The following is a 14,900-nucleotide window of genomic DNA, read 5'->3' as shown; positions in this document are numbered from 1 at the left end:
TCAAACCAGAAGTTAATTCCTGTGTTCAGCTGTTGCATACACAGACACTTTCGAAATGACTTAGTATCTGAATTTGCTCAATATATATCCTTGGTAAAAAGGAACTTCAAGGGTGATAGAAGCCTTACACAAAAGACTATGAACTCTACAATTCCTTTTATATGAAATTCTAAAACAGCTATTCTATGGGGGAAAAAATTCAGAACACTGCTCGCCAATGGGAGGTGGCACAGAGATTGACTGGAAAAGGGCAGGGGAAACTTGTGGGGTGGTGACAATGTTCTATATCTTGGTAAGAGTTTGAGTTAAACATATGTACCTGTCAGAACTCAACAAATGTATAGCAAGGCTCCTAGACAGCCAATGCACTTAGTATTTGTGCATTTCACTGGAAGTAAATTTTGCCTAAAAATGTTGTAAACAAATATTAAACTTTATTTAATATGTATGCTGAAGTGCTTTTGAAGTATACTGCTGTATTCAACTTATGTTTTCAGCATACAAATCTTGTACATATTTTGTTATATTTGTCCCTGAGATTTTATGAAAGCGCCGAATCCTAGCCACCCAACCACCAGGGATATTTGTCCCTAAGATTTTATGTTTTTAGATGCTATTATAAAGAGTATTATTTTCTTAATGTCAAGTTGAAATTCTTGATTACTAGTCTATAGAAATATAATTGAATTTTGTGTATTGACATTGTATCCTGCAACCTTGCCAAACTCACTTATTAGTTCTAATAGCTTTTTGGTGGATTATAAAACATTTTCTACATACACAATGATGCCATCTCCAAATAGAATTTAGTATCTTCCTTTCTCCTGTACATGCCCTTTTCTGGGAGACAGAAGAGCCTTATTGCACTCTCACCTTCAATACAATGTTTGGAGGAAATGGTAAGAGTGGACATTGTAGCTTTTTTCTTAATCCTTGACTATAAAGTTTGATGTTAGCTGTAGGATTTTTTTGTAGGTGCCCTTTAATTGAGGAAAATCTCTTTTATTCTTAGTTTACTGAGAGTTTTCATCAGAAGTGGATGTTGTATTTTTTTTCAAATCTTTTTCTGTATCTGTTGAGATGATCATATAGTTTTTCTCTTTTAGTCTACTGATGTGGTGAATGACATTGATTGATTTTTAAAATACATAGAAGCCTAGCATTGCCAGGATAAATCCCACTTGGTCATGATGTATTATCCTTTTATATGTTACTAGATTTGCTAATATTTTGTTAAGGATTTTGCCCTTATGTTTATCAGGGATTTTAGTCTATAGTTTTATTATAACATCTTTTTCTGTTTTTTGTTTGTTTGTTTGTTTGTATCAAGGTAATGCTAGCCTTAAAAAATGAGTTGGGATGTATTCCCTTCTCTTTTATTTTCAGGAAGAGTTTGTATAAAATGTCTTCCTTAAATGTTTGCTTGAATTCATCACTGAAGCCATCTGGGCCTGGAGGTTTTTTGGTAGAAAGCTTTTTAACTACAAATTCAATTTCTTTAATAGATTTGGGGACATTTAGGTCATCTATTTCTTCTTGAGTAAGCTTTAGTAGTTTGTGTCTTTTGAGAAATTTGTCCATTTCATTTACATTTTAAAATTTATGGGGATATAGTTGTTTTCAACTTACTTTAAAATGCACCAGGATTTTAAGATGGATTGGTAGATGGATAGAGGAGTAAATGGATATATGATAAGGCAAATATATCAAAATGTTAATTGTAGAATCTAGGTGCTGGGTATATGGGTGATCACTGTGAACTTCTTTCAACATTTTTGTATGTTTGAATATATTCATAATGTTGAAAAAAAGAGGAGAGGAAATATAAAATAATGGTTTTAAGGGCACCGAAGCTGGAATCAGACTGCCTGGTTTTGAATTTCTTCCCCCGAACTTACAATGCCTAAGCTTTCCCATCTAAAAGCATGGGGGTAGTAACAACATCTACTTCATAAGTTGGTTGTGGGGATTAAGTGATGTAACACATTTAAGACTCAGAGCAGTGACTGCCAGATTGTAATCATCTTATAAGTGAGTTATCATCTCTTAAAGGGACATTTTGGCTTAGCTTGAGAGACTTTTGCTGGAAGAAGGACTCACAGATAGACAGTAGACAAAGGGGGTGAGTGGGGCGGGGGAAGTGAGGAGATGGCGGCTGCAGCGTTGTCAGCCCAGGACCAGCAACTCTATAAGAGATGGAGGTACGATTTGCAGGTTGCAGCAATTGGCAGCAGTAATGCATGCGGGTGAGGCTGTGCCTATACCATGCCTCTATTTTTTGTACTCTGAGGGAGGGATACCTTGGGTTCCTAATGCTTGTTAGACCAGCTAAGCAGGTCTGCTTAGATACTAGGCATTCCGACACGTGGATGGCTCCCTAGGAGACACCACATGCCCATTTCTGCCCATCATCTGAACCTTCCACTCCTACTCCACCCCCCTCAAGAAATGGGAAAAACTTGCAGCATGGGTTAAGATGCCATCGCTCTGATGACTCAGGTACTTGTGGTGGTAGCTATCTGAAGTAGGGCTGAGATCCTGCTCCTAATGCCCCTGGACGAGGTTGGTGAACTAATTGGCTCCTGTTCAGTGCTGTGAAGACTGAAATCAGCATGCACTCACATCCTTCATACCAGCTTGTTTTTCATTCATTGTCAAATTATTTCACTTACCAATTGTATGGGATAAGTTATAATAGGATCTCCCATTTTACAGCTGAGGAAGCTGAGAAAGCCAAGGCTCAGAGAGGTCACACATCTAGCAAGTGGCAGAGCCAGAATTTGAATAACATGACAGTAACTAGCATCTCAGTGTCTACTGGGCACCAGGTACTATTCTAGATGCTTTACATGTATCAAGTCATTGAGTTCTCAAGCAATATTATTATCGTGATTATACTATTATATAGTTGGGGAAACTGAGATAAAGAGAAGTTGAATGGCTTGCCTGAGGCCGCAAGTGAAAGGCAGGTGTGCGATTTGAATCCATGCTATCAAGCTCCAGAGGCCAAGCTCCTGACTGTGCTACACTGCCTCTCTATAAGCTGATTGCAAAGCCCAGGCCCTCTCTAGTGTGGCCGGATGCCCTCTAGCAGTATCACTTCCACTGGGACAGCAAGTTCCCATCACAATCTCCATTTGCAGCAAGCCGTGGGGATAACTGCCTCTTTGATTCAAAGGGTGCAAGCAATGTACCAGGAACCTATGTGGCTTAGGGAAAAAAAAAGTAGAGTGATACTGTGGACCTGGGAAGGTGGTTGGGAGTTGGTATAGGACTTTGGTTTGGCCACTGCTATTTACTGAGCACATCCACAGGGCTAGACAGGGCATGGACAGGAAATCCTGGCCCCCACTGTGGTTGAACAAGTAATGGCATCTTTGCAGGCAGGAACATCTCACAAGGGCATCGAGGCAGAGTCTAAAGTACAAGTGATTAGAGCTGTTCTCACATGCCAGATATAGGCAGGGACTGCTGTGGTCCTTTAAAAGCTGAAGCCAAGAAATAAACCTCAACTTTTCCATTGCTGCTAACATCCAGAGCCTCTTATGTGCCAAGCAATGTGCTAGGAGTTCTCTCTGCATATCTTATTTATGATCACTACTGGTCACCCAGATAGGAAACTGAGGTGAGGTTCAAGGAGGTAATATGAATAACCTCAAATAACACCACTATTAAGTGTCTTAGCCAGTGTGACTGCGCCAAGGATCTATGTTTATTCTGCTTCACCAGGCGTCTTACTTCCAGTAGGGAGACCTACTGGGGCAAAGGTAATAAAACTTTGAATGGGACTAATAATAGTAGCATTGGAGAAAGAGGGAGTTTGGAAGATCAGTGAAATTTAGGAAAAACTGTGCATTTCCATTGAACTAAACTCTGAGTCTCTAGGTATGGAGTATTGGATACAAAGAGAGAATCTGAAAGGCTAATTTGCATTCAGTTTGGAGCTAAAATAGGAAGGCAGGGACAGTTTTACAAATGGCACATATGGCTTGGCCTAGAAAAAAAAAAAGAGTTGCTTGGACATGGCCCTTAAGGAAAAAATGCCCAGGGTAGAGAGTCTGCTCCTGTAATGTAGGGACTGTGGCAACCTGCACTCATATTCCCCAGAGATGGGCCCACCTCAGCCCCTGCCAGCAGATGTGGGCAGAGAAGGAGGAGCCACTGCAGTTGGAAGCGTGCTGGCATACCTGCTGTCCCTCTGCCTCACCTGGGGAGAGGGTTGCTGCAGCCGGAGCTTCTGCCCTCAAAGCCCCCCTCAAGGGTCAGGGCTTCCAAGAAGATGCTTTCTCTGTTGGAAGAGGCAGGAGGAATGAGCAGGTTCACCCAGCAGAACAAACAAAAAGACCTCCATCTCTCTGTGCAGGCAAGAGCCAGGGCAAACAGCAAACATACTAAACTGGTTTTTAATGTGGTTTGGGAGGGGAGTGGAGAAAGAGGGAAACAGCATTTCTAGACCACGGTGTCCAGGTCCCTAAGTGCTCCCTTAGTCTCTGCATGTCTGCAGCAGTTTAGCAAGCCTCCCGACAGAAAGGCAGCCCTCCAGGTACAAATTTCTCAGCCTGCATAGCAGAGTAGAAGGAACAAGCTGGGGGGCTGGGCCAGACACCGGCTCCTGACCTCTTCACATTTTTGAGGCCATCTAGATACCTGGCTGCTCAAAGCTTTCTAACTTATCAGGATTTTTCTTTACAGGAATTTCCTGGGGACAAATGGAATCCAATAACAGGAAACAGGAAGACCAGCCAGTCAGGGAGGTAAGTGAGCGCTCAGGGAGTTGGGGTGGGTTGGTGCCTCTGGAGCTTCTATAGAAATTGCTAAGGTCTTTGGTTTGCTTAGTTTCCTTTGAGGAAACTGGCCTGGTATCTAGACTAAGGGCTTGATGCCATAGATATAATTCAGCCTGTCCCCCTGCCCCCCGCACTCCTAGATAGCTGGGTACAGACCAAACTGATTGCTAGGACATTTTGGAATATGCAAGTTTCCTGTATTAGACTGAGATCCTTGAGAGAGGACACCATACCTTGGTCATAGCTTTATTCTCTGTACCTAGTACAGTGCCCGATACAGAGAAGTTGCTCAAGAGGTATTTGTCATTTGCTTGCCAAATGAAGAAATGGAACCTCCTCCACCATTAATGGGTGAAATGACACAAAATAATGCTAGCTAACATTTCTTGAACACAGTGCTCTATTCTAGACCCCATTCAAATCATTTTACAAGTATGTATTTATCACTATGACCTTATGGAGTTGGTAATATTAGTCTCTCCATTTGACAGAGAGAAGAAATTGAGACACACAGAGATACATTCATTTGCCTGAAGTCCCACAGCTAATCAGTTGACTAGACCCAGGCGGTCTAGCTTCAGGGACACTATACTACATTACAGTGTTTCTCTGAAATGGTTCTTTTACTGATTAGTCAGTGAAATAAGAGGACTTTATTGAAATCCTAATATAGGTCCTGCCTTTTTCTGGGCAAGGTGAGAAATATGAGCAAAAGAACAGCAGGAAGCACAGTGCCTGCCCACAGCTTGAGCAGGGAAGACTAACCCACACAAAGCTAAATGGCAATAATAATAAATTACCACTTGCCAAACAACCTATGTGCTGCAAGCCGAATTACACATATTATCTTATGCTTTATCTTCCCAACAACTCTGTCAGGTAGGTATGATTATAACTGGGGCGGTGGGTCTCAAAACTTGAGTGCACAATTGAAACACAGATAAATAGTTGGACCTGACCCCGCATCCTGAGAGTGATTCAGTAAGTGGGGAGTGGAGCTCAAAACCTGCAATTCTAACAGGCTCAAACAGCATCTGGGTGATGCTGATGCAGCTGGTCCTGGGATCCAGTTTGAGAATTGCTAACTCACATAAAGGGTCACAGTCAGAGAGCCTAAGGAATCTACTCAAGGTCTCACAGCTAGTAAAGGGATAAGCTAGGAATTAAGCCCAGCTTTTACTTTCTCACACAAGTTGACAGAAGATGAAACCCTGTCAAATACAGGGCTTAAGAAGCACCTGGCACCTGGTAAGGGGGCAGCACGTGGTAACTATTACTGTACACTATTTAAGTTCATTGGAGGATAAAAACAACTGAGGGTTGGTAGCTGTAAGAGGAAAGGCCCATAGAGGAGACTAAGCAGGGTGTGTTGGAGGAATAATCCCCACTGGTTAAGTTCTGGCCTTGGAGTCAGTTCTGCCTGGGTACAAAGCCAGATTCTTCTATTCACTAGCCATGTGGCCTTGGCAAGTGCCTACCTGCCTGCCTCGCTCCCTCTCTCTCTTTCCCTTCCCCCCTTATTTATAAAATGGGATAAGAGTACCTATCTCAAATGTTTGTTGTTATGAGGACTAAATGAATTAATATATGTAAAGCATTTAGAGCAAAACCTGACACTGTAAACTCTCAGGAAATGTTATCTGTAATGAGGAGGAAGAAGAACAGCAGCAGCAGAGAAGAAAGGTGAGTAGTGAAGCACTGGACCAGCCTAGGCAGGCCTTGACCAGCCTAGGTAGACCAGCCTAGGTAAACCTAGATAGGATCACAAACATGGGAGCAATGAAAGGTTACCATCAGGTAAGTGATATGATAAATGTGGCCCTTTAGGCAACTTTGCAGTGTTTGCAGCCTAAGTGGGTTGAAGAGAGACCAATTAGGAGAAGTGATCTGGCCATGACAGAATGTGGCCCTGGATTGGGGAGGTATAGGTGCGATAGAAATGGAGCAGAAGGAATAGATAAATAGGTGTGATATTTGGGGGAGGGGAGTTTGTTTATTGTAAAAACAATATTACAGGAAATTAAAAATAGAAGAAAAAAAAACCTTATTGTCACCACCTTAACACCTTGGTTGTTTTCATTTCCCCGTCAGCTTTATCTATAGGTATAGAGAGTTTTCTAAGCATGATTATAATAACCATGTAGATGTAATTTTGTGTGTCCTGCTTCTTTTTCCTCTCTAAGCATTATGTGGTAAACAACTTTTCATGTTGCTATGCAGGCTTCCTCAAGTCATAATTTTTAGTGGCTGTATAATATTTCACCAGCTTAATATGCTCTAATTTGCTTAATCATTCCCACATTGTTGGGTAAATAGGTTGTTTCCAATTTCTTGCTATTATAAAATAATGCAGCAGAAATATTTTGAGTCACTATAGCTTTTTTTCTCATTTTGAATTATCTCATCAAAAACAATTATGTGGAGTTGGGATTACTAGTGCAAAGAATACGAACATTCTTATGGTTCTTCATAGATCTTACCAAACTGTTTTCCCCACGAGATGTTTTACATGCCATTAGCAATATATGAGAATACCAGTTTTCCAAAATTATGTCACCATTGAAAATTTTCTTTTTCTAATGCCATACAGTTTAATGGGACCTATTTAGTATTAATTTGCTTACTTTGATAATTCTAGTTTGAATATTTTGTGTGTCTAATTAATATATTAATATCTTTATTGCTTCTCATGTGAATTATCTGTTCAGATTATTTGCTCACAAATATGTGACACCTTTTGAGGGCAAGGTAGAGAAAACTTGGTGACTAGAACTTGAGGAGAAAAAAGGAAATATATCTTAGCCAAGCATGAGATAGTACACACCTGTAGTCCTAACTGCTCAGGAGGCTGAGGTGGGAGGATCACTTGAGCCCAGGTGTTCGAGGCGGCAGTGAGCTGTGATCACATGACCGCATTCCATCCTGGGTGACAGAGCGAGACCCTGTCTCAAAAAAAAAAAGATAAAAGATAAAAAACAACTCTGAGCCCCAGTGACTTGGAGAATGTTATTGGCATAGATGGGGCACTTGAGAAGGGGAGCTGGTTTGGTGAAGATGCTGCTAAGTTTGAATTGGGATATGTTGTATTTGAAGTTAGTGGAAGATACAAGTTGAGTCTTTCAAGGCTTGTCAAACACCCAGCCAAGGGACAGGATGAGGAAGAAGAATCAACAAAGGAAACTGAAGGGTCAAGCAGCTGAAGTAGTAGAAGGAGAAATCTGCCGGTGTAGAAGATAAGCAGATGACTGTTAATGCCCTTAACAGTTTGGAATTACAAGTGACCTTCAAGAAAGCAAATTCGGTAAAGCGGTAGGCATAGAAAATAGATGGCATGGTGGTCTGTAAGGGGGGAGCACAGAGAAGAAATGCAAGCAGCTTTTAAGTGTACCTGTTTTAAGTGTACAATTTAATGCAATTTAAATGCAAGTACCTGTTTTAAGTGTACAATTCAATGATTTTTAGTAAATTTACAGTGATGTACAATCACCACAATCCAGTTTTAGAACATTTCTATCACCCTAAAAAGACCCCTCATGCCCATTAGCCATTGCTCTCCATTCCCACTCTCAACCTTAAGCAACCACTAATCTACTTTCTGTCTTTATAGATCTTCCTTTTCTGTGCACTGCATATGACTCTAATCGCACAATATGTGGTCTTTTATGCCTGACTCCTTTCACTTAGCATAATGTTTAGCAGTTCATCCATGTATCAGTACTTCGTTCCTTTTTATTTCCAAATAATATTCCATTGTATGGATGCATCACATTTTGTTTACTAGTCCTTCCACTAATGGACTGTTGAGTTGTTTTCACTTTTTGGCTATTGTGAATATTACTGCTATGAACATTCATGTACAAGTTTCTGTGTAGATTTATGTTTTTAATTATCTTTGGTACATATTTAAGAGTGAAATTGCTGGGCCAAACGGTAATTTTATTGTTTAACTTTCTGAGGAACTGCCCGTTTTCTAAAGCAACTGCACCATTTTACATTCCCACCAGCAAAAGAGAGTTCCAGTTTCTTTTGGCTAATTTTACTACAAAGATTAATTGTTACTGTGTGGTTTTTAAAATGTTTAAAAAGGGGCCCGGCGCGGTGGCTCACACCTGTAATCTCAACACTTTGGGAGGCCGAAGCCGGCAGATCCCTTGAGGTCAGGAGTTCGAGACCAGCTTGGCCAATATGGTGAAACCCCGTCTCTACTAAAAATATAAAAATTAGCCAGCCATGGTGGCAGGCGCCTGTAATCCCAGCTACTCAGGAGGCTGAGGCAGGAGAATCGCTTGAATCTGGGAGGCGGATGTTGCAGTGAGCCAAGATTGTGATACTGCACTCCAGCCTGGGCGACAGAACGAGACTCTGTCTCAAAAGAAAAAAAAAATGTTTAAAAAGGAAGATGTTTAAAAATAGTAAATTAGCTAGGAAAAGGAAAGAGAGAAATAGGATGATAGTTAGAGGGAGCAATTGGGTTTAATTTAGTGGTTCTCAAAATGTGGCCCCAGGCCCAGCAACCTCAGTATCACCTGAGAACTTGTTAGAAATGCACATTCTCAGGCCACACTCAGACCTACTGATTCAGAAAGTGAGGATGTGGCCCAGCAATCTCTGTTTTAACAAGCCCTCCAGGCAATTCTGACGCAAGCTAAGTTTCAGAACCACCAGTTCAAATGAAACTTCAGTCAGAATCTAGAAAACTGAATTAAGTTTAAAACAGAAAGGAAAGCTCAATAGAAAAGGGAGTATTGACACTGAAGATGGAAGAGGCAGGTCCCAATTAAAGGTCTCAGGAAACATGAGAAGGACTAGGAGATGTCCAGGGCATAGATGACATCTGTGAGGAGAAATCCTGATAGAGTTTCCCCTCACACCTTCCCCCACCACCACACACACAAATTTTAACATTTACTATGTTATTTCTGTAAAAACTGGAATGATGAGTGTAGGTGGAAAAATCAAATGTGTATTCTTAAGCCACTCTCTTTGCCTGGAAGCCTGCAATGAATTGATAATTTCAGGTAGTTATACTCTTAGTTGTCTTCCTCCAGTGTTATTTGGTTTTCCGTGAAGAGAATGTAAAAATTGTAATATTAGCAGGAGGGATAAAAATGGTGAGTAGATCTACTGGGAGAAAAAGCTACATTACTGTGATATATTTAAAAGCCAAAATAAGTTATTTTCTGGATTATCTCTCTTGGTTTTCTGTACCTATGATTGCCTGCTGTGACCCTTTCCATTTTTTTCACTTTGCACAGAACTTTAGAATGTGTAGGGTGTTTTTATATGCATGACCACAGTTAATTCTCACAACAACACTGAGGTTAAACCTTATTTTTCCCGTTTTACTGATGAGGAAGCCAAGACTCAGAAAAGGTATTATACCATTAACAGCAGCAACAACAGGTATAATAGCTAACATTTATTGAGTGTTTATTCTGTGTCAGACACTTTTGTAAGCATTTCATATGAAGTATTTTATTATTTATAATAACCCCGTGAGAGCATTACTGTTTATTGACCCAGTTTTGCAGATGAAGAAATTGACTCACAAAGAGATTAAAGTCATTTGCCCAAGGTCAAACAGGCATCTGACTTCAGAGCCCATTACTACTGGGATTATACAGCAAGTAAGTGACCAAACTAGAGCTCTACTTAGGATTTTCCATTCTCAGCCTAGGGTTCTCTTCCTTCCCTTTGTCACAGCACATCATGAGCCGAGTGTGAAATACCCGGTACAGAGTTCCTATTTACTGATTGAGTGAAAGAATATGGGTAATTCAGAGTTGAATCTGATTTCATTAGGAAGAGTACACTTTTCAGGAAGCCTTTACTACCTAAGAAGAATGCAGCCTTCAGAGGCTCGGAAGGATTTGTCACAAGTATAACTAAGTGAATTTAAATACTTAGGAATTAATTTAACGCCAGGCACACGAAACTTATTCAAGGAAAATTATAAAACTCTAATGGGAGAAATAATATGAATAAATGCATAGTATATACTTTGCTTTAATTTAGGAAGACTGAATAGTAATGATTACAATTCTCCCTAAATTTAATGTGTAGACATAATGTACTCCAATTGGAGTCACCATGGGATACTTTATAGAATTTGTCAAATTTATAGTAAAATTTATCTGGAAGAATAAGTAAGTGGGCAGAAATACCAAAGAGTACATTTATTTTAAAAGTTAATGATGGTAGACTTACCCTATCAGATTTTAAAGCGTATCATAAAGCAACAATTATCAAAACCATATGATAGTGGGTTAAAAAAAGTCAAACAGTGAAATTAAAAAAGAGCTTCTAGAAACAGACTCAAGCTATTTTAAGTATATAGAACACACTGGAAGCAACCCTGAACTGGGGAAAGCAATTACTATTTCTTTAAAAAATGTTGGGAATTTTAGATATCAATATGGAGGATAATTAACTTAGATTCATATCACATACTGTACAGAAAGTGGACCAGTAGAATCGCATATTTATTCCAGGTGTGGATGGAAGATAAATTTGTGTCTGTTAAATGGAGGATATCATCAGAGACAAGATCGATGGATTCAAATATATAAAAGTTGGTGGGGGGGAAGCCTTTGTACAACAAAATGTAATAAAAAGCTAAGCAACAGAACGAGGAAAATGTCTGGGATCAGCATCACTGACAACAGTTGCATGTCCAAAAAATATATATATAAAAATGGGTAGAAGGTCAGCTTTCAGATTTAGCTTCGTAAGTGGGCAAGGAAAATGAACAGGCAATTTACACATGAGGCAATAAAGGGAGTAAAATCATTGCATGGAAAAGTACCACCTCTCTAGCAATTAAAGAAGTACAAATAGAAGTAACTTCAAGGCATCATAATCTGCTTATTAAACTATCAACAACTAAAAAAATCAATAAATAGAAATTGTAAAATGCTACCTTGGCAAGGCTGTGAGGAAACGTGCTTCTGGAAACAATACAAATTGGTTTAGTCTTCCTAGAGGGCAATCTAGAAAAATGTGACAAGAGTATGTGTTTCTGGGTTTAGTCTTCCTAGAGGACAATCTAGAAATATGTGTTCATATTATTTGGCCAAAAATACCCCCAAGGAAATAACCTAAAAGGGAAAAAATTATTTAAAGATGTTCATAGTAGTGCTTATTATACTCATGGAAAGAGTTTACCAATCTAATATATCATCATCTTGGAACAAAATAGAATAGCCACCAACAGTGACAGGTATACAAATGTTGGGTCTTTCCCAGAAATGAGTGGTTGTAATATTAACAAAAAAATAATAAATATGAAACCACATGTTGAATCTAATCTGATAGTAGCCATACACAAAGAAAATTCAGAAAGGAATCTGGCAAAATGTAAATAGTTGGATATGAATGTACATGGTATTCTTTAGGTACATGTCAAGTTGTTGGAATTTATAATTAAAAAGCAAATCTGAAGAAGAGGTGGCCCATGTTGGTTTGATATAGACCTGAGAAGTTAAAGATCAAGGGCTTTGTAAAAAATCCCCGTTCCAGTGACAGACAATGTTACTTACCAGACATGCTTACTCTCACTGCTAGCTAGAATTGGGTTTGCTAGAATTCTCCATCCACTAGCACTTTTGCTTACTTAAATCCACAAGAACTTTGACATCACCAGACCTCTACGAATCTCCAAATTTGTCACCACCACTACAACATAGTACCCCCTCACACACACCCCCACCAATAAACATTTTATTATCTGCCTCAGAACCATCCCTTTCTTAAAGCTTTTCCATTTCCCTTCATTTCTATCACTAGCACTAGTTTGCATTTCAGTGCTATTATTCACAAAGAAGCACATTTTCTCTCTACCACAGTGACTGCATATGTATGTATTACTTGACAACAAATATAGATTGGGGTCATTGGAGAGAAGGAGCTAAGCTTCACCCAGGACAGCCCCAGTAAAGCAAGGACTTCTCTGATTTCTTCACAGGACACTTTGCATCAGCCTCCTGAGGACTAGAGAAGGTTCAGGGCAAGCACTGCCACTTGCATTTGTTGTTGCCAAGCTAATTGTTCATTACTTGAATTTCTGTGGGCCCAGGGGGCAAGCAGGGGTGGCAGCAACAGGCTCTCTGGGTCCTTCTCCCCTCCCTGTGTATCCTCCTTGCGTCTCACTTCCTGGATCTTGCAAATATTTCCTTCGGCAATAACCTGGGAGTGTCTGTTTCTCTTGGAGCAGTCTTACTTGGCTGCTGAGGGAAGGGAAAGGCGAGACGGGTTGGGCTTGTGTGCTGTTGCTACTGAGATTCTAGAATGCCAAGCTATTGTGGTGAGCTTAAAAATAAAGTTTCCAAACAAGAAACTTCAAAAGGGCCGAGGAAGAGGTAGGAGGAGATTTTTCAGTCTCTGCAAATATTGGTTTTCATTTTCAATTCCTATTAGGCCAAAAAAAAAATATTTTAACAAAAAGGGAAAATCTGTTCTTCAGAAGAAAAGGCAACCCATGGAAGCGGAAAACAGATGAACAACCCTGGTTTTGGCAGGCAATTTACTTTTGTTTTTGAGATGTAGTCTCCTTGCTGATGTCAACAAAGCCCTTTCTCATAGTTTGCTTTCATGCTTCCTCTGCTTTCCTCAGTGAGGCGCTAAAGCCTTCATGGACGCCCGAGGATGAATGTAGCACAAATACCTTTTGCTGTACCCCAGGAGTCCCTGCTTCCCTGCGATTATCTCTCAGAGACAGACAAGGCAGGTCTGGACACTGTGCTTTTTACTAGCTGGGAAAATGATTTATCCTTTTTAAGCCTCAGGAGTCTCATCTGCAAACTGACAATAATGGTTGTTGTGAAGATTAATGGAAATACATGTGTGAAAGTGCCTAACACGGGCCCAACACTTGGCAACCAGAGTAGTCGACTGGGTGTGGTGGCTCACGCCTGTAATCCCAGAACTTTGGGAGGCCAAGGTGGATAGATCACTTGAGGTCAGGAGTTCGAGACCAACCTGGCCAACATGGCAAAAACCAGTTTCTACTAAAAATACAAAAATTAGCTAGGCATGGTGGCACACGGGGAGGCTGAGGCATGAGAATCACTTGAACCTGGGAGGCAGAGGTTGCAGTCGGCCAAGATTGCGCCACTGCACTCTAGACTGGGCAAGACACTGTCTCAAAAATAAGAAAGAAAGGAAGGAAGGAAGGAAGGAGAAGAGAACAGAAGAGAAGAAAAGAAAGAAACCAGAGTAGTTCCTTTTCCTTAATGAAGCTCCTTGCCCTCCACTCCAAGAAAAGAATCCTTACTTGGTCTCAAAGCAGAGTTGCAAATTTCTGTACATTTAGGAGGCCTGATCCCCTTGAAAATAGGACTTCTAGAGGCCAACCAATATCCTTGGCTTGAGGCTGACACCCTTCAATGGAAGCCTCCCTTTCACCATCACCATTTTGCTTCAATTGTTAAAGCCAGGAAGACAGGAGCAACATTGGTTTTGCTCCCCTTTGATCTGGTCATCTTGCACAGTGTAATATTCAGCAAGGATTTGTTGAAGGAATGACTAGTACACACGTTGGCCCAGATGATCCCATTAAGGGTAGCCCTTCCCCTTCTGGAGTTGGTCTCCTTCTGCCTGCTTGATATAAGTGACTCTGCAAGTCTCAGGCTGCCCCAACACAGGGCACGTGAGTGGGAGGGCAGTGGTTTTAAAATGAGGGCTGATGCAGAGAATAGCAATTCCCAAGTTGCCTTGTGCCCAGTACCTCCAGATAGGGTCACAGTTCCATGACTTGGGGCACCAGATGTCCCTAGAAGGGCATGTTCTTTTCTTCCAACTGTTTCTGGAGTTTATTACCGGGGTGGGGTGGGGTGGGGGGATTTTTTTAAGGCTAACACACATAGTTAGTACTTAAGACACCTTTGAATATCCAGACCTTTTGATTGTCACACTGCTCTTAACCCTAAACTTGCCTTTTATTATATCTCCCTTTTTAGTAGATAAGAAAAGTTTGAGTGAATGAGTCCAGGCTTAAACTCCTTAGTAAACTAGGGCCTCCTGGCTAGTCAGCTATGTGGTTGGGCTGGGACTTGAGGTCTCCTGGTTTCTTGGCTATTGAGCAGGGTTGAACATTAATCAGGGAGTGCAGTCCAA

At 40.6% G+C, this 14,900-nt stretch overlaps 1 protein-coding gene across 6 annotated transcripts in view; it reads left to right on the top strand.

Annotated features, from left to right (window-relative positions):
* SHROOM4 (shroom family member 4) overlaps positions 1–14,900 on the top strand; it is a 248,616-nt gene that overhangs the window by 183,645 nt on the left and 50,071 nt on the right. For all 6 annotated transcript variants that reach the window (XR_004668918.3, XR_004668917.3, XR_612672.5 and 3 more), the window contains one exon: positions 4,693–4,754. Coding sequence is in view for 3 of the 6 variants with exons in the window: in XM_034950500.3 (XP_034806391.2) it covers positions 4,693–4,754 (62 nt within the window). In the remaining 3 variants the exon portion in view is untranslated. The remainder of the gene's footprint in view (positions 1–4,692; positions 4,755–14,900) is intronic.

Source organism: Pan paniscus, chromosome X (genome assembly GCF_029289425.2).
Source record: "Pan paniscus chromosome X, NHGRI_mPanPan1-v2.0_pri, whole genome shotgun sequence".
NCBI classification, from domain to species: Eukaryota; Metazoa; Chordata; class Mammalia; order Primates; family Hominidae; genus Pan; species Pan paniscus.
This window is presented reverse-complemented; position numbering and strand designations above follow the sequence as displayed.